Source organism: Equus przewalskii, chromosome 21 (genome assembly GCF_037783145.1).
Source record: "Equus przewalskii isolate Varuska chromosome 21, EquPr2, whole genome shotgun sequence".
NCBI lineage: Eukaryota > Metazoa > Chordata > Mammalia > Perissodactyla > Equidae > Equus > Equus przewalskii.
The window spans coordinates 43,101,194-43,121,273 of NC_091851.1; the positions used below are offsets into that span (position 1 = coordinate 43,101,194).

At 47.0% G+C, this 20,080-nt stretch overlaps 1 protein-coding gene across 3 annotated transcripts in view; it reads left to right on the forward strand.

The window, feature by feature from the left end:
• Positions 1-19,786, forward strand: part of CASS4 (Cas scaffold protein family member 4) — a 38,904-nt gene extending 19,118 nt beyond the window's left edge. For all 3 annotated transcript variants that reach the window (XM_070589614.1, XM_008535406.2, XM_008535407.2), the window contains 6 exons: positions 2,312-2,734; positions 8,279-8,380; positions 11,087-11,167; positions 12,616-13,926; positions 15,623-15,700; positions 18,541-19,786. In XM_070589614.1, the coding sequence (XP_070445715.1) occupies positions 2,312-2,734; positions 8,279-8,380; positions 11,087-11,167; positions 12,616-13,926; positions 15,623-15,700; positions 18,541-18,951 (2,406 nt within the window). In that variant the 3' untranslated portion in view covers positions 18,952-19,786. The remainder of the gene's footprint in view (positions 1-2,311; positions 2,735-8,278; positions 8,381-11,086; positions 11,168-12,615; positions 13,927-15,622; positions 15,701-18,540) is intronic.
• Positions 19,787-20,080: the final 294 nt, after the last annotated feature.

Here is a 20,080-nt window from a genome sequence, read left to right on the forward strand (position 1 = left end):
TGGCCCTCACCACAAGCATGCCTGTTACTCTTCGGGACTATTTTCCTTCTTTTAAAGATGAGTTAACAGTGGAGCGCAGCAAGGAGGTGACACCCTTCCCAAGGCACGTGTGAATTATCCACTCAGAGCGGCGTGAAGGCTGCAGCCAGGTCGGTAGTTTTGAGGAGTCTGAGTGTTTGCAAGAACGTGTTAAAAGACACTTCAAGCTTCCTTGACAAAGATTTCAAAAGAAAATGTGCCATCCAACAAAGAGCTAAACAGGGTAGGTCAGAGTGCAAGGAAAAGGGCAGGCTCATTCCCGTGGGTGGACGCAGAAATGAGTCAGACCGTGCTGAAGGGCCCTGAACAGCGCAGAAGGAAGAGCCCTAAGGACTTCCCCCACCAACTTCCCACCTGGAAATTTATCGAGGGAAATAAACAAGACGAGCTGCAGATACTTATCTACGAAGATGATCATTTCAGCATTGTTTGTAACAGCTAAAAACTGGAATTAGCTAAAATGTCCCCAGACCAGGAAGGACAAGTGTGGTTCATCCATACAATGGAAAATCATGGTGGTATTTAAAAGGATACTGAAAATTGTTTGTTGACACAGAAAGATGTTCACAATCTGTTTTTAAGTGAAAACAATGCAGGTTATAAAACTGTATGTAGCATATGATCCCGTTAAGTTTTAAAAACATAACCATGGCTCTAGGTGGGTGTATGAAAAAATATGCACGAGAAAAGGTCTGGAAAGACACAAACCTAAGGGACAATGGTGGCAACCTGTGGTCGGTGGCACTTTTTTATTTCTTCTATTGTTTATCCTTATTTGTATTCTTTCTTGAATGAACTTTTATTGCTTTTGTAGTAAGAAAAAAGTTTCATGTGCAAAAGCTGGTCACGCTCTCCCAGGATCTCAGTTGCAGTGGATTTTATGAGGCGTCTTCAAAGCCTATTTGCCCGTGTGAAGGATCTAATTCCATTTCTGCTTCTCAGACGCTCGTGAAGCAGCGTTGCCCTAGATCCACACAGACCTGACTGTGCGTTTAAGGTGGTATTTTTCAGCCCTTGGCCATCCAATTCCATTTTTGTAACAGAAAAACATTATTATGCCAAAAAAGCAACAGTTTTCAACAAATGTAATGGAAGGTTTGGTCATTTTTGCCTTATTCATAAACTATACCTATTAGAGGCTAAGGGTATAAAAAGTATAATTAACTAAATTTAGTTAAAGAAAGAAAAAAGCAACTGGAAGGATAAATACCAAATGGTATGGGTAGTTACCTCTAGTGGGACTGTGGGTAAATTTCATCGTCTTCTTTTTGCTTCTCTATATGTCCTAATTTTTCTGTAATAAATATGCACTGACGTAACAAGGGAGGTGATTCTGTTAACCCAACAGAAACAAATTGCCTTCATTTAATTACAGCAGAAAGTTCCAATAAGAAGGGGCATTAACCATCGCTGCCATTGCAAAAGAGTGATTTTTTTGGAGGACCGTGTGGCCTGCAAAAAAGCGTGGGTCTGAGAATCAGGGAGACTGACTGTCTTTTGATCCTGGCTGTGTGGCCACAGACAAGTCACTACTAACCCCTGTGTCTTTGTTCCATCGTGCAAGGATTCAGGAACCTTTGCCTAGCATCTCCTAGGCACCTGGGTCTGCACTTGACGCTGGGGACAGAGCAGAAAAAAAGCAAGATATGGTCCCAGCAGTCATGGAACTTCCAACCCAATTCAGGAGAAAAATAATGACAACCCAACAAAGAGCAATATAATAATTATGACAGTCACAGCCAACCTTTACCGAGCACTTTTAAATGCTAGGCGCTGTTCATTGAGCTGTGTATACGTATCAACCCATTTAATTCTCACAGTGACTCTATGAGGTAGATATTATTATTAACCCCATTTTACAGACAAGGAAACTAAGACCCAAAGAGAGTAAATAATTTGCTCAAGGGTGCACAGCTAGGAAGTCACCGAGCTAGGATTTCAACCCTACTGTGTGCTACACTGCACTCTATATGTAACTACAAGGGTACTGCGTGCCACAAATTAAATCAGGGCCACGACAGCATATCAGGGAGCCTGAACCTGCTTTCAGGGTGCAGGTAAGACTTCTGTAAGGATGTGACATTTCACCTGAGACCCCAAGGATGGGTAGGAATAAATCAGGCAAATAACAGAGACAAGGGCCTCTGGGGTTGAGGAAACGAGATTAAATAGCCATTGTGACTATTCTCTAACGTTCCTAGGTGAGTGACGTTGGTATAGTGGTCATTGGCAATGGTGATAACAATGAATTCTCTTCTCTCCCTGCCCCCAGACACTCTTGGCCAAAGCACTTTATGACAACCAGCCCGACTGCTCTGACGAGCTGGCTTTCTGCAGAGGAGACATCCTGACCATTCTGGAACAAAATGTGCCGGAAAGCGAGGGCTGGTGGAAGTGTTTGCTCCATGGGAGGCAAGGCCTGGCCCCTGCCAACCGCCTCCAAATCCTCACAGAGGCCCCTGCAGACAGGCTCTGTCCCCCTTGCCTGAGAGGCCTGGAAGAAGCTCTCACCAGCTCCGAAGAGAACTACCAGGTGCCCACCCTACTGAGCCCCCCACCTCCAGGCCCCATATATGAGCAGATGAAGAGCTGGGTGGAGGGGCCTCCGCCGCCCACCATCCAAGTCTATGAATTCCCTGACCTGCCTGCCAGCGCCAGAATCGTCTGTGAAAAGACTCTAAGCTTTCCCAAACAGGTAAGCACATTTCCCAATAAACGGGATGGGTCAAAGGATATGTAGCACCCAGGGACTTAACTCCCCCTTGAGTCATCGGTGTCCATCAGGAAGGCGAATGCGCAAATCGGGAACCGGACCGTTGGTGTGATCGGGTGGCCTCGTGTTTGCCCCAACATCAGTCATCATTAACACTCTCCGCTCTGACTCCCCAGCTTTGCAAGACACCCGCACTTTGTAGAAAACTGAATGCTCGGTCGAGCTGTGCATGAAAGCATCACAGATGTTCATGGTGGTTTTCTCTTACAAGAAGGAGGAACACTAGGACTGCTGGTGGTCAATGGAGGGGCTGAATTTCCATGGGTTCGAGGGCAAGAAACAACTCATCAGATTTCAAATACATATTCCCGATGAACCTAGAAACTTACTCCCAGAATGGCTACAGATACATACATAAGATGGCAAAGATATATCTGGATGGGGAGGCTGTGGCCATTACAGCACTGTTACAGGGAAAAATCGAAGATGCCTGATGTTTGTTAATGGGGGATCGGTTTCATAAATTTTGTCATGTCCCTACAACGAGCTACTATGCAGCTGTGAAAAAGAGATGAAGTAGTTCCGTGAGGTATTTATAAGGTGGAAGAAAGAGCTTTTTAAACAAAAACCAAACAAACAGAAACTCAAAAAAAACATTGTGGGTGTGTGTGTAAGTGTGCATGCTCACACATTGGAAAGAACACACGCCAACGGTGGTTACCCTTAGGAAGCAGAACTGGTTAAGGAGAAAGCGAAAGGAGGCGGTCGGCAGGGACCTCTGTTTTACTCACTCCTACATCCCAGCATCTAGGACACTGCCTGGCCTGGGCTGGGGACTCAATAAGCATTTGATGAACAAAGAGATTAGGAAGTTGATTTGTGTTATGCAGAGCTTGTATTACAGCTGTAATTTTTTAAAATAATGATTTTTAAAAACAGAGGAAAAGAAGTACTCAGTAAATGCAGAATGAAAATATTCTTTTTAAAGATGGAAAGGAATTCGAAGAAGAAAGGAGAAAAATAATGTACTGTTTCCTCCCCAAGCCCTGGCCTTCAAGAGGTGTTAAGAATGGAGAACAGATTTTCATGGTCTTCAGTCACTGTGGACATTTCCTGCCATCACACACTGTGCTTTCAGCTCAAATGACATATCCCACCTGGTCACAGCTCTGGTTAGAGGTCTTGGCAAGGTCTGTGTCCAGGTAGGCCACTCCCCGTGATGTATGTTACCACGGAGGCCCCCTCCACACCAGCTTCCGACACCTCTTTCAAAAGGGAAGGTGTTGATTTCTTAAAAGCTTTTGAATACTTCAGATTTTCTAACTCCCTGGGCTGCCAGGCAGAGAAACAGACAGTTGTTACACAGAACAGCTGCCGCTCATCGGCGCTGGCGACAAACGCCAGAAGGAAGCTGGCTGAGTGTTCTGCCGCAGCCCCTGGGGATGCTTTTCTGGAACAACTGGCCCAAAGCTAGGCCTGGCATGCTCAGCTGCCATCTGAGCAGCTGACTCAGAGCAGGGCCTTGCTGATGGTTCCTCCAAGAACAAGTGGCTTTTGCTGAAGTCAATTTGAGTTTCTTTTCAAAGGCCCTAAAGAAACAAAAACCTCAAAGGCCATTTCCATCTCTCCCTAAAAGGAAAACAGATGCAATGTCTGCTGTTGACCAGGTGTCCCTAACACCCAGGATGGCGCCAGGCTCCTATGAGGTGCTCAATAAACCTTTGTTCAATGAGTGAAGTGACAAGGTACATCATAAGGCTTCATAACCATGGGCTTCACGATCAACTTCTAGACTGACATTGGTATAGAAGGAAAGATGTGTTTACTATCCCAGCTTAACTCAGGACAGGGTCAGAGCCTTAGCTGCGAGATTTGTCCTTGCCATGAAGCATGTCCGCAGTGGGAGCCCTCACTTGTGCAGGCTGCAGGAATCGACAGAAACCACAGCGACCGAAGGGGAATTTAGAAACCAGGGGCTCTTCGTCACTCGAGTAGGTTCCCCAGGTGGCTCCAGCAGAACACCGGGGGAACGTTCCTGCCTTTTATTTCTGTTGAAGTTTCCTCTATGGCTGCCCTGTCAACATTTTTGCTCCCTCCTTCCCCACTTTTCTTTATTGCCTTGTCTGTGCTTGGGGGTCTCTCAGAGCGAGAGGTGCGCTCTGTGGCTTAGAAATCAGGAGTCCTGGCTCACGCGGCTTCCGGGGCAGCCACGGCTGTGCTGGGGGTCAGAAATATCACAAAACCCCTCTGTACTTCTCTTTCTTGCTTAGTGTCATGAGAGGGTTGGACCTGATCATTTCCAAGGTCACCTTGAGTTGAACCTTTTGGTGATTCTAAATAATCTTGCTTTTACCTCTACTACAAGAAGGAAGGAGACAGAAGAAATCGAAGATGATAATCAGTCAAGAATCCTGCAATTCACAGAGTAGGCAGACATCTGCTCCCCACTGGTGCAATCTAGCGGGTAGCCCTGAGTCTGAGACTGCCCAGGAAATGCGTTCTGAGCAGAAGTGGTCGTTGATAGAACGAGGCAAGTCCAGCCACTAGCTTTGAGCTGCTTTCCTACGGGCAGTTCACAGGCTTGGAACATGACCTGGGCCAGCCATTTCACAGATTCCTTTTATACCTGGGTTGACTATCTCTAGGTTAAAGTTGGCCAAAAATTAAAAACCAAGAGGGTAGAAATATGTCACTTTTCCCAAATGTCCTAAGAGAGGAGTCTACGTGTCAGAATCAGACGTCTCTATAGCTGGAAGAGACCCTGATGAGCCTTTAGATTGGAACAACTCCTCTTTTTACAAATGAAGAAATTGATTCCCAGGGAAGTGAAAAGGCCTGTCCAGGTCACATGGCTGATGAGACTAAAGCTTACTTATCATGTCTGTGCATGTCTGTCTACGCCCCCAGATGGCTAACGACCGAAGGCAGAGCCCTTGTCCTAGGCATGTTGGCATGCCCTTGATCTTCCTTTGCCTGACTCTGTGGCTGACACTATTCTTTGCATTATTTTTTTGTTAAAGTTTAACCTATAGATCCTAAGGGTACAGCTCAGTCACTAGTATCCAGGTCAAAAAACAGAACCAACTACCACCTCAGAAGCCCCCCGCACCTTCTCCAGGTCACTTCCCCCCAGGGTAACCACTCTCTTGAGCTTTGTCTTACTTTTCGTTCCAACTTCCTTAACATAATATGCTGGCCTGGCTTTTTTTTTTTAATCATCATATAAAGAATATATTTGATATGAGTTTAAATTCGGAGAGGGGAATCTTTAGTAGTTTAAGTGAAAAGGGTCAGATTTCCTAATGAAATTGCTCTCAGACCCACTAGTTCCTGAACTGGACTTTCCTTCTGTCCCCTTAAACCTTTGAAACCTTGTTTCTCAGACATGTTCCTTTATTGGTCGCCATCTTGAACCTACGATTTCTAAGAAACCCTGGGCGTTTTTGAACCAGCTTCCTTCCACCTAAAATTCCACACACAGGAAACTCCCTTTGCTCTCTGTAGGTGGTCTTGTAGGCATGTGTGACCCACAAAGTCAGCTACACAAATAAAATGGCCTGAGGTCACAGGGGAGCAGTAGGCGACAGATGCGTGTTTGGAAAGGCTCTTGTGGTTGCGGGGAGCTTGGTGTGTTCGAATAAGCGGGGGCAGGGAGGAAGGAAGAGCAGAGGTGATAGCTGGTGGCAAGGGACACGTCATGCATGGTCCAGTCCCTGGGGTTGGGCAGGGCATGGTCTGGTGGGAGCTTGGACTTAACTCAGAGCACAATGGAGGACCATTGACGAGTTTGTCCTACACCAATCAGCCTGAGACCAGCAGGGACAAAGTCAGGTTCATTGACCCGCCGCAGAGACGGGGATCATAGAGCAGAGGAAGCACAGGCTGTGTCGCAGAAGAGGCACAGCATCACTATGGGGTTGGGGGAAAGGTGGGGTTTAGGTGAAACGTAAATGAAGCCCTATCTTGATAAGATCTGTGCAAAACAGGGCAGTGAGTAAAGGGGTCAGTGTCAGCTTGGACTGCAAAGCGGACGCAGGCTGCTCTCTGCTCGGAACCACAACGTTAGGATAGATGTGGACTGTCGTGTCTGATGCTCTTTATCTGAAGCTCTGTGCGGGGGCCGGGAATGGAGGCTGCTTCTCTGGCAAGCGTGGGATGTTTCCTTCTTCCTGACGGAACTCCAGACAGCAATGCTTCTGAGAGCCTAGGATTTTAGAGAACCAGTGAGTTAGAAAGCAGTTGTCTCTCAGAGGGAGGTTGTTTCGACACGCGACAGCTGAGCAAGTCCTTGGAGAAGCATTGGTCCTGTCCACTTGCAGCTGCTCCATCTGCATCTCTTATTCTGACCTGAGGAATGGTGGGACCCACTCGGCCACTACCTACTGTCTCAAGCCATACACATTCTTTCAGCAAAACAAACAAACGGATACTAGCGCTTACCCCATGCCAGGCACAGAGCTGGGTTACCGTCGGGAACATAGGGACCCTCAGCATCCACTGCCCTCTAAAACCGCCCACTCCCAGGCCCCCCCCCCCCCCCCAGAGACCTTCTAGTTCAAGAGGTCTGAGGTGGAGCCCTGGCAACGCCACTATTTTAAAATTTGCCAGTTCAGACCCGGCCAGGCTTGGATGCTGCCACCCTGGAGCAGCCGGCAGGGTGCCCGCCCCAGAGTCAACATCAGCGAGTTCCAGGGGGTTGACTCGAATCCCGAGTTCCCATTTACAGGCACAGACTCCACGGCTGAGACACGTTCTGTTTTCCACAGCAGCAAGGGCAACAAGTGACCAAGTGCCCTTCATCTGATTGGAGGTCCAGCCCTTTGTGGGGTAAAATCCAGACTCCTTCACAGGACGTTTCCGACCCCACCTCTCTCCTCCCTTTGCTCGCTTTTCTCCAGTCACTTTCGATCCTCGGAATCACCAAGTCCCCTCCTGCCTCCCACTGTTGCCAGTGAAAGCTGCGGGCCACAGCCTTCTGCTCGCCTCCTGCTCCCTATCAGCTCTCAGCCCAGGCGACACGGCCCACGACAGGCCTCTGCTTCCGCCCCAACCCCATTAGTCCCTCCACTTCAGACCCTAAAGCCCCTCTGCCTGTCTCGTTCGCAGCAGCATCCTCAGCATCACCGGATGAACAATAAGCCAGGAGTCGAATCACAGCCTCAGATCCCTAGAGAACATCAGAGCCCTGGGAAGCTGGTGGGGACTGCAGATCCCGGGACTTCCCCTCAGGACTCAGAGGTTCAGTACAACCGCCACGGGGCCCAGGAATCTGCATTTCTAACCCGTTTCCCGGGTGAGATGGACGCAGGCAGCTATGGCCCCATGTGAGGAAGACTGTCCTCCCCGGGGAACCTCCCCACAGCAATCTGCTGCTCCCGGCCTCAGAGTGAAGGGCCACCGGTTAGGGGTGCCGGGAGAGCCCCTCAGCAGTGTCAGAGCTGCCTTGGCTGTCTGAGGGACAACCTGAATGTGATCCGTGCACTCAGGGCTGACGTGTCTTTCCCCTCTGCTCTTTCTCTCCCCAAGGCCCTCCTCACAATTCCCAGACCTGCCTGGGCCTCGCTGCCAACTCTGCCTTCCCAGGTGTATGACGTGCCTGCCCAGAGCCGGGGACCACCAGCCCTGAAGGTGAGCCTCGACCCTGGCCCTGCTCCGCCCGGAGTGTGGGGTCCTCAGTGTCACACAGATGTAGTGTTTCAGCTGTACCGACAACGGTCTTCAGGAGCTTTGATCCACTCCTGACTCCAAAGGTCACGTCACCACTCAGAAGCCAGCTTTGTCCCAGGGAGCCCAAACCTGCTCAGGAGAATGTTGTGATTACTTGAATTCTGAATATTTAAAAAATGGTTACTTTTCATTTATAATAGATTTTTTTTTTTGAGGAAGATTAGCCCTGAGCTAACATCTGCCAATCCTCCTCTTTTTGCTGAGGAAGACTGGCCCTGAGCTAACATCCATGCCCATCTTCCTCTACTTTACATGTGGGACACCTACCACGGCATGGCTTGCCAAGCAGTGCCATGTCCACACCCGGGATCTGAACTGGCGAACCCTGGGCCGCTGAAGCAGAATGTGTGAACTTAACCACCATGCCACCGAGCCAGCGGGCCAGCCCCTGTAATAGATATTTTTTATCTGTACACACAAACACACACACATGTGTATACGTCCACATATATGCATTTTTTTAAATAATATTTTTTTAGTGAGGAAGATTGTTGCTGAGCTAACATCTGTGCCAATCTTCCTCTATTTTTACATGTGGGACACTGCCACAGCATGGCTGATGAGCAGTGTGTAGGTCCGCACCCAGGATGTGGGCCCACAAATCCCAGGCTGCCAAAGTGGAGTGCACAAACGCAACCACTATGCCACCGGGCCAGCCCTGAAATAAAAATATCTTGAAGGATATCCATCACCGTCTTAACATTATCATTGGTTATCTTAACATTGATTATCTCTGGGGGATGAAATTTTAAAGGTTTTTTTTTTTTTTTTACTTATTTGTACGTAACTGGTACATCAAATTTGTGAGACCTGCTTCAGGTAATCAGAAAGCAACTTCCCTCGTTTCCTAGCCCATCCAAACTGCGCTCTCCCGCCCCGTCAACGCAATGAATCACCTGGTGCTTTGGCCACACCTGCTGCCTGGCCCGCCCAGAGACTGACGTCTGAGGTCAGGTGGGCCCCAAGCAGCAGGAGTTTTAAAGCTCCCGGGTGATTCTACAGTGCAGGCAGGGCTGGGAGCCTCAGCTCTGGGGTAAGCAGAAACTCGAGCAGGCTCTGTGCCTTCGGGGTCACCCACGAGTAATAAGAAGTCACTTTAGCAGACTCAGGGGAGGAATTTAAATACCTATTCCAGCAGCAAACGCTTTCTGTGCTGGGGCCTTCCTGCGAGTGCCGCCCTGCCTCCCCACCTCACTGCCCGGCAGCTCGTACCCACCGGCTCCTTGATGGGGGCAAACGCCCCTCCTCTGGCTGCTGACCAAGGCTCCTCTGTTAGCCCTGCCAGCGGGTCATCTCCTGCCCCATCCTCCTGACAGTCTTGCCCTCTCCAGGCTGGCTCTGGCTCCAGCCCTCACATGATCCCCATCTGGTCCCTGAAAACACAGTCTCCCTTTGCCTTGAGGGACTCCAGGCGCACAGGCTGCGCGGGGACGAGGAGAGGAGCAGGAGGCACTCGCCTTGGGCACAAAAGTTTTAAACACACACACTTGCGGGACTCCACTTCTTCCCTCCCCTTCAGCCCGGCCCTGCTGGATCCTGTCTTTATTTAAAATGTCGACATTTCGTTCATCACGGTTTTTTCACATTGATTGTGATTTCTTAAAATATCGCATTAAGATATTATTTACCTTGATTCCTGAAGTTTTTGGTGCCCACTTCAATGTTGTGCCCCAGGGGGCTGCTTCACTTTTCCTCACACTCTTCCTGCCCTGAGAACAGGCCATGCCAGCCAGCCACCAGCCTGTCCTTTGTCATCAGATTTTCACCCTTAACTTCTCCCATGCCAGAGTTAGCCACCGTGCACTAAGACCCCAAGCTCAGGTGGCACAATTCAAGTCATCGAAGGTCCCACTGGAGCACTTTCCACTTGGCTGGAGGGCAGTGACAAGAGCCCCACCCTCCCCAACCGAGGAGGGGACAGCCGGAAACCCACAGCTCCACCCTCTCCAAAAAAACCCCCTCTGCAAATTCCAGCTTTTTCTCTCTTTCTTTATAAAACCTGTTTTGCTGCTCTCTCACCTCGATTAGGAACATAGGACCTATTTTTCACATCCTAATATGTGTATTTTCTAATTGCTGTACCAAAAAATGCTAATTAGCGGTACTGGCTCTATGTCTTTTGCTGGTTACTGGCTGTGTATGTGTCATTTGGCTCAGCGTCTAGAAGTTAGTAGGCACTCAGTGAATATGGGCAGGATGAATACATGAGTTATAAGCACAGGAAATTTCTAGTGAGAAAAAGAAACAAGAAAGACAAAAGACATGTTCAGTCCCAATCTCATTTATTCTTCTTTAATTCAATCTTAAGGTTAATTTACAGAAGGAAATGAACTACTCTTCTTAACTCAGGCAACTGCCATTAATTTTCTCTGTAGTTTGTCTCACCTCTGGGTGAGAAGGCACCTTTCCACAGCACAGAGTCGATTGTTAAAAATGTACCCCGTGCAGCACGGAAACTTCCACTATAAGAGCATCGTGACTAAAAGCCCCAAAATCTTCTGTGATTTGTGTTTCTATTTGAAAAAAACACTAGAGTGGGAGAGTTTGTGGTGTGCAGCCATCAGGAAGGGAAAATCCAAGTTGTCCTCCTTTGTGGTCTTTCCCCAGGAGCCAGAGAAACAGCAGGTGTATGACATACCCGCCAGCCCCCAAAAGGCAGTACTCGGTGCCCCAGCCGGCCAACCAGGCGTGAGTATGACAAGGTGCTGAGGTTCGATGCCGTGAAGACCTGAACATCCTCTGGGAAATTCTCTTCACTTGGTCAGAATTAGGAATGCAAACTCCTCATGGCAGAACTTGTTTCATTTGAGACAAAATCCCTAAGTGCCGTGGTGTTTAGGAACAAGACTAGCTAGTGGTTTAGACAGGTCCTTTAACTTCTCCATGCCTCAGTTTCTTCTCACGGACTCACTGTGAGTATCGCGATTGTTACTGCACGAAGGGCGTGATCTGCTCGCCACGACACAAAAGCCAATTGTCAAGAGGCAAGATGGTGGCAGAGAAAGGGCATTTTATTTTAGCTTGCTAGGAAGAGGGAAGATGGCCGACTAACGTCCAAAAGAACCATTTTAAGGGGGCACAGAAATTTGAAGCAGTTATAAAGGCCAGTGGGTTATAGAGGAGAGGGTTAGGAATGTTGACCCTCTGGTGTGACAGACTGGGAGTCGCCACGCCAGACCTTCCAGTTTTCATTGATGATGGCTGCCAGCATAGACTCTCGGTGTGGGGGTCATCACATTAGGAACACAAAAGAATGAAATTATCATCTTATCGCAGCTGGGAGGTACATGCACAAGCAGGGGTCATAAAATCTACAGAACAGGTGGATCTCCTGGAGGCTGCAAATCCAGCTGGGTTAGTCAGTCAGAGGTCACTCAAAGTTACAACACGGTCTCTTTTCTACAATATGGCTTCCCTTATGTCAACTTTGTGTTGAGCCAGTTTCACAATGGTCCCTGCGAAGGACCCCGTACAGTGACTGGCACAGAGCAAGAGCTCAGCAGTCCTTAGGTAAATGCTGCTTCTTGTTCTACACCCCTCGACATGTTGTGTTAAAGTCCATTTTCCTGTCTGTAAGGGAGGTGCCATAACTTGAAATCTGTAGTGCATGCTTATCATTGGATTCTGACACATATATACAATAAATACACCTATGTCCAAGGTCATTAGGAAAGATCTTACAAAAGAAGTGGCATTGCAGGAGTGTCCTGAGGGGTGCAGAGGAGTTTGTTAGATGGAAAGGAAAGAGTTGGAAAAGTATTCAGAGCAGAGGGACCAGTTTGGGTAAAATTCAATATGGTGGCACGAGTGAGCACTCTGAGCTCAGGGAAGGGTAAACAGCCCAGGAGGCTGGACCTACAAGGAGGGGAGTGACAGGCATGGTGGGGAGGCCTGGTGGAAGTGGAAAAAAAGGAGGCTCTAAAGGAGAGTGGAACCGGACCGTGAAGGGCCTTGAGTGATAACAACAATGGGGAACCCCTGAAGAAGCTTGAGCAGGGAAATGAAGATCAGATTTTTAAGAAGCACAGTGCCTGGCCCTCACTAGGTCCTCAGTATAACACACATTTGTCATATAAGTTGCTCACACCCTCTTTTTATTGTTACTAAACTGGGCGACTTTGTGTGGCTCTTCACAGGGCCAGAGTGTTCCCCTGACATCAACAATTGCCTTGAGGAGAGGCGGCTACAACACGTTACCGAGCCCTCAGAAATCAGAATGGATTTATGACACTCCAGTGTCTCCAGAAAAAGCCAATATAAGGAATGTATCTCTAACCAGCTTTGTGGAAGAATCGGAGTGCCACGCTCTCCCCAGGTACATGTCCAGTTTTCAAAGTCCTCTGAATAGCAGAGAAAGATCCCTCACTCCACACCTGCATAAAAATGCGCCCATGCAGAAAAAACTCAGCCTTCCAGAAATACCTTCTTATAGCTTTCCAGCCCCACGGGACACATTCCCTTTGGATGAGGCTGTCAGCTATAAGGTTCCTTCAAGCTTTCTGATTCCTCGAGTGGAACAGCAGAATACCAGGCCAAACATTTACGACATCCCTAAAGCCATGCCAAGTGTCCCTCAGGCTGGGAAAGAGCCGAGAAAAGCCGATGGGGCTTCAGAGAATTCCATGGACCATAATTCCTCGTGGTTCTCCAGACGGGCCACATCGCTATCTCCTGAATCAGACAGATTATCCATTTCCAGTTCTGACAGCAGAGCCAGCGTCATTTCTTCATGCTCCTCCACATCCACCGACTCTTCTTCTGGCTCCTTCTCGGAGGAGGCAGTAAAGGAACTCTCCTTGGACCTGGACTTGGCCAAAGAGACAGTAACAGCTCTGCAGCACAAGGTGGCCAGTTCTGTCGCAGGCCTGATGCTCTTCGTAAGTAGGAAGTGGAGGTTCAGAGACTATCTGGAGGCCAACATCGATGCAATCCGCAGGGCTGCCAACCACATAGAAGAATCTTTGAGAGAATTTCTGGATTTTGCCTGCAGAGTCTGTGGAATCGCATGTAACCTCACCGACAGCAACCTTGAGGCCAGAATTAAGGATCAGCTACAGACCATCTCCAACTCCTACCACATCCTGCTTGAAACAAAGGAGAGCCTGGACCGCTGCGACTGGCCCCTGGAAGTCCTTGTGACTGACACAGCCCAAAACAGCCTGGACGACCTTGAGAGATTTGTCATGGTGGCGCGGCTGGTTCCAGAAGACATCAAGAGGTTTGCTTCCATTGTCATTGCCAATGCGAGACTCCTTTTCAAGCAGAATTGTGGAAAGGTAGAGACTGTACAATTGACACCAAATGCAGAATTTAAGCTTGCAAAATGCATCCAGCTGCCCCAAAGGGAAAGAGAATCATACCAAAGCGGTGCTCCTTCTAACGAGGAAAGGGAAAGTGAACGCTCCCCTGAACTATTAAAGAAAAACAGGACAAATGTCTGTGAACAGGTGAGTTCAGAGTTCCAAGCAGTATAACGGAAGGGGGGCTTTCAATTTTTATCTGGAGTGGTCGCCCATAACTTTGATGCTGAGAATCTTTCAGTGGTTCTATAAGCTTTTGGGAGACATTGGTTCCTTTTTCCAGAAAATAAAATTTGTGAAAGTAAAGCTCTAGATGAAGTCTTATTAAGAAGTAAGATAAAGGGGGCTGGCCCCGTGGCCGAGTGGTTGGGTTCGCGTGCTCCACTGCGGGCGGCCCAGTGTTTCGTTGGTTCGGGTCCTGGGCGCGGACATGGCGCTGCTCATCGAGCCACGCTGGGGCAGCGTCCCACGTGCCACAGCTGGAGGGACCCACAACGAGGAATATACAACTGTGTGCTGGGGAGCTTGGGAGAGAAAGAGGAAAAAAATAAAAAATAAAATCTTTAAAAATAAAAAATAAAAAAAAAAAAAGAAGTAAGATAAGGACCAGCCCTGTGGCCAAGCGGTTAACTTCACGTGCTCGGCTTCAGCGGCCCAGGGTTTCGCAGGTTCGGATCCTGGGCGCAGACATGGCACCGCTCATCAGGCCATGCTGAGGCGGCGTCCCACACAGCAAAAGTAGAAGGACCACAACTAAAATATACAACTAGGTACTGGGGGGATTTGAGGGAGAAAAAGCAATAAAAAGAAGAAAGCGAAGAAGAAGATTGGCAACAGTTGTTAGCTCAGGTGCCAATCTTTAAGAAAGAAGTAAGATAAATATTTTCATATTAAGGCAGATAGGGTGTCTTCTGGAAATTCTGAGGTTTCAGGTTTACCTTCTTTTTTAAGATTTCTTATTTTTCCCTTTTCTCCCAAAGCCCCCCAGTACATAGTTGTATATTTTAGTTGTGGGTCCTTCTAGTTGTGGCATGTGGGATGCCACCTCAGCATGGCCTGATGAGCGGTGCCATGTCCGCACCCGGATTCAAACTGGTGAAACCCTGGGCCGCCGAAGCAGAGCCCGTGAACTTAACCACTCGGCCATGGGGCCAGCCGGCCCCCTCAGGTTTACCTTTGATACGAGAATTAGAAAGGATTTTGAAAACCTTTTGAAATCTGTCCTTTGAGCAAATTTTTAAATTCCACCATCAAACTTCCTTGCATCTTTGAAAGTTATAAATTTGGTTATTGTCAGTGTGTTTCTTAGAAACGGAAGAGGAAGTGTAAACAGCCTTCCAAATTGTGTGTCATCTTCACAGCCTCCAGACTCTAGTTCCTCTCAGAAAGACTTTGCCACTTGAGTTCAGACACCATAGAAAGAACTTTTAGTTCAAGGATTGTGAGTCTCAAGGGGTGTAGCGGGTAACATGGCGGCTGGGTTGAGGAGACAATTTGGTGCCTTCAGCCCCAGTCTTGGTATCCTGCTGAAATGCCTAGTGGTGGAAGAGCTTTAAAACATCCTACAGAAGTTAGAAATTTGGATATTTTTCATTTCCTAATTTAAAAATATATATAGAATTTTTTTAAAAACAACTTTGTGTCATTATGTTAGACCATGTTGGTAGGCAAAATTCAACACTTGGGGTACAAAAGTCTCCTTTGTTGAAAATAGGCCTCAGTAGGCAGAACCATCAACAAAAATATAAAGAGGAGTGCTCAAGTTTTCAAGTGGCCTTAAACAGCTATATGGTAGTATAAAACCCTTTCAAGTGGGTAAATCTGAAGGGCTTTTATTTTTCAGAAGTTGCCTAACCTAGAAGAGAAGGAAAAACCCATCTTGGAAGAAAGGTTGGATGAAAACAAAGACTTAGAAACACAGGTAAGCATATGCTCACTCTCCAATACTTCTGATTCATACGTTTCATCCCTAGAGACGTTTCCCCCTGTGAATAATTCAACATTATGGCCATGACACGGGAGGAGATTTGGGTTTTGTGATGGTTTTTCCTTTTTCACAGTAGCAGGAACCCTGGAAATGAGCAAGTTCAGTGCAGCCCAGGATGTGGAATGTGATCCTTTATGCATGATGAGACAGCTGTAGTCGCTCTCTAAGTTTATCCTGGGTGGCACCGACACGGCGTTAAAGAGCACCGACTCACGTTCCTTTTCACCTTCTCTTTTAATGTCTCTGATTACAACAGGAAGACCATCTGAGTTTCGGGCTTGTGTATCTTCAACATCTCTTTGACGCTTGATGTTCTTCCTTTTTTCTTTTTTAAATCAAAGATGTTATCATTGTGCTTATTTTTATTGGTTACCTCCTATCGGTGGCAAATGACAGAAGTTTTCCATTTACCAATTTTAAAAGTTTCCCTTCAGTTAATATAAGTAAAAACAGTGGATCCACTTAAAGACAAAAATTAAGCAAGTTGAAATCAAGAAGAAGACAGAAAGGTGGGGCTGGCGCCGTGGCCCAGTGGTTAAGTTCATGCGCTCTGCTTCGGTGGCCAGGGGTTTTGCCGGTTTGGATCCTGAACCCAGACATGGCACCACTCGTCAGGCCACATTGAGGTGGTGTCCCATATGCCACAACTAGAAGGACCCACAACTAAAATATACAACTACATGCTGGGGGGATTTGGGGAGAAAAAGCAGAAAAGAAAAAAAAAGACAGAAAGGGCATAACTTGCGATGGTGTTTTTTTGAATAACTGAAGCCTGGGAAACAGTGAACCAGTTCAACTCCCTGGCTGGTAGGAATGGGTGAGGGAGGGACAGAGATGTTCAATGATGTGGACAAGATCATCTGCTTTCTTGGCGGCAAACTAGGAGAAGAACCCAGGCTTCCTGATGCTCAGGTCCTCAAACCCCAAACTTTGAGTCTGCCAGATTGATGAAAGTCATGCTGTTCTGTTCAATGTGAAGCACACCTTGGACAAGCGGTTCTCAAACTTAACAGAATATCACAGTCTTCCATAGGGTTTGAGAAAATGCACAGGGCTGGGCCCCACTCCCAGAGTTCCTGGCTCAGTAGGTCTTGGGTGGTACCCAAGAATTTTCTTTTCTAACAGGTTCCAGGTGATGCTGATGTTACTGGTTCAAGGACCACACTTGGAAAACCACTTCTTTAGACAGACAGTGCTTCTCAGTGGGGCGGGAAGCACCACCTACCCGTGGGCGGACAGTCCTCCCCTGTGTGGGATGGATTGTTCAGGATCCCTAGCCTCCTGCGCACTGGCTGCCTGCAGGGCTCCCTGGTCAATACCACAACCAAAAATATCTCCACACCTCTCCAGTCTCCCAGAATGAGAATCACAGGACATTTTTCATTTGCCTACAGTTAAGACTTTCAAGCGAAGATGCCAATACTCCAATGTCTAGATCGTTGCTTCTCGTTATTTCCAGCCTCTGCTGCATTCTTCTCATGTTCCCTACCCCCAGAAAGAACATCTCCACCAACACCCCAATCTTTTCTTCACTTTACCTGTCTATCTTAGTCCATTTGTGCTGCTATAACAAAGTCCCATGGACTGGGTGGCTTATAAAGAGTAGAGATTTACTTCTCACAGGTCTGGAGACTAGAAGTCCAAGATGGGGATGCCAGCGTGGTCCGATTCTGGTGAGGACTCTTCCAGATTGCAGACTGCCAACTTCTCATTGTGTCCTCACACAGCAGAGAGCAGAGAGAGGAAGCAAGCTCTTTCATGACTCCTATAAGGACACTAATCCCGTTCATGGGGGGCCCCATCCACATGACCTCATCTAATCCTAATCAGCTCCCAAAGTCCCTGCCTCCTAATACTTTCACAATGGGCAGTAGAGTTTCAACATATGAATTTGGGGGACAGGTCAGATCATTACACTGTCTGAGTGCATCTGGGCTGGGAATTTTGAGATCACAGTTAGAGGAAAGAGTCCACAGCTTCCTGGGGGGAAAGAATGAGAGTTTCAGAGGTAGCTGACTTGGCCTAGAGTTCCAGACCTTTACTTTGCTCATTGAATGACCCTAGACAGCCTCTTCTGTTCAGGAAGCTTCAGTTTCCTCAGCTATAAGCTAACAAAGGTGCTTTTGTTCATTACCTAGAGTGTTGCCACTAAGTTAGATGCTGGGAATCTTTCAGTTGTGTATAGGCTTTGGGGGGACATTGGTTCCATGTTCCAGGAAATAAAATTCATGAAAGTAAAATATTAGATGAAACCTTATTAGCAAGTAAGATAAATATTTCAATATAAGGCAGATAGATGAGAAAATTCGGATTTCTTCTGGAAATTTTTGGGGTTCAGGTTTACTTCTGATACTGGAATTAGAAAGGATTTTTAAAATCTATGAGTAAATTTTTTAATATGACCATCAAGTTTTCCTGCATTCTTTTAAGCTATAAGTTAAGTCATTGTCAATGTGTTTCTTAGAATGGGTTTCTAATGGTTTGTGGATAGAATTGAATAAGATTTTATATATGTATAATATGTAAGATTGTATATACAGTGCAATATATAAGATTTTATACATATACAAATACTATAATCTATATATAACGGTGCTTTGAAAACATTAATGTTAATTTGTTAGGCCAAGTTTATACTGTGGGGCTTCCCAAACTGAACTGTACTTTTTTCTTATAAACAGTCTAGCAAATTGAGCAAAAACAGAAAAAGGGGAACAACCACAGTCTGTTGATCGAATCTATCTCTTATCTGTTGTTTTCTTCCCCTTCTCTAGAATCCTAGCTGCCTTGTCCCCCGATCTTTGAGTCAGCAGACGCCTGAGAAGAAAATCCACCTTTCTGAACATTGCCGCCTCTATTTTGGGGCGCTTGTCAAAGCCATCGGTGTATTTACCAGGAGCCTCAGCAACAGCCAGCCCCCAGAGATCTTCATCACACAGAGCAAGCTCATTATCATGGTGGGGCAGAAGCTGGTGGACACGCTGTGCAAGGAGACCCATGAGAGGGATGTGCGCAACGAGATCCTCTGTGGCAGCAGCCACCTTTGCAGCCTGCTCAAGAACCTCGCGCTGGCCACCAAGCACGCCGTGCTCAAGTACCCAAGCCCTGCAGCCCTGGGGCAGCTCCAGGCCGAGGCTGAGAAGCTGGAGCAACACACACGGCAATTCAGAGGGACGTTGCAATGAGCCTCCTCCCTCCCTCCTTCTCGCCATTAACCTCTTAGCTTCAGCTTCACATCCACAACCTATACGAATCTGTCCTATGGGAGAAGCCAGCCTGGAGATACACCAATGAGAAGAAACAGCCACGGAGTGCCAAAGCCAGTATTACAAGTGGCTAGGCAACCCCAGGACATTGACTTATCCCAGAGAGAGTCAGGTCCTTGCTAAGTTTTTTAGCATCTCATGAAGGGTCAGTGTATGCAGTGACATACAAACCAATTTTTATATTGGTTAAATGTGTGCCTGTTTTAAACTCATTCATTCAATGCTTATTTCTTGGGCACCTAGGGTATGTCAAATTCTAGGTGCTGGGTTTATAGCAGTGAATCGAATAGCAGAGGCCATGCCCTCAGAGGCTTAAAATCCAGAGGTAAAACAGACAACAAAGTGATGGCGGGATACATAACATTTACACTGTATCAGGGACTAGAGAGAAAATAAAGTTGGAGGACAGGAGGAGACTTATTTTCTTTCAAATGATTAATTTCTGTTGCATCCGTTAGAAAATGTGAGAAGTTTTTCATTTGGATTGAATTAACTCTGTGAGATTGGTACAAATTATGTATCTGCATCTTATACCAAAAATATGTATTTGTTTGCTATTTTATCTCAAGTGAGTTCAAGATATATGCTATGTTTATAACATAACATGTTCTGTTGGGTTCCCTATTAATTTATTTTGTATGTTATAGATTCTGTGTTGATAAATTCAATATGCTCAATTAGAAAAGGTTTATACCTCAACAGTCTCAAATCTGTTACCGTTTATAATGTTATGTAATAGAATCATGAACTGAAACATCCTTTGCAGCATCCTTTCTTTAGAAAAGCATTCAGGCACCAAAGCAAAGCCTCCAATGTTTCCTTTCGTTATTCAAATGCTTCTCCCCAAAGTGTGCAGGCAGATGCAATAGAGGCCAAGTTCTCACGTGCCAGGCGAGGCTAGCAGGGGAAAAGCAAAGCCATCACTCGTGGTGGTACAGCCAGGAAGTGTGGTGCAGACAGGCCACCCATCCCCGGGCACAGATCTGAAAGTGTGCAGAGCTCCCCTTGGGTCAAAATGCCTCCTCTTCCTCTCCTTGCAGCTGGGGCT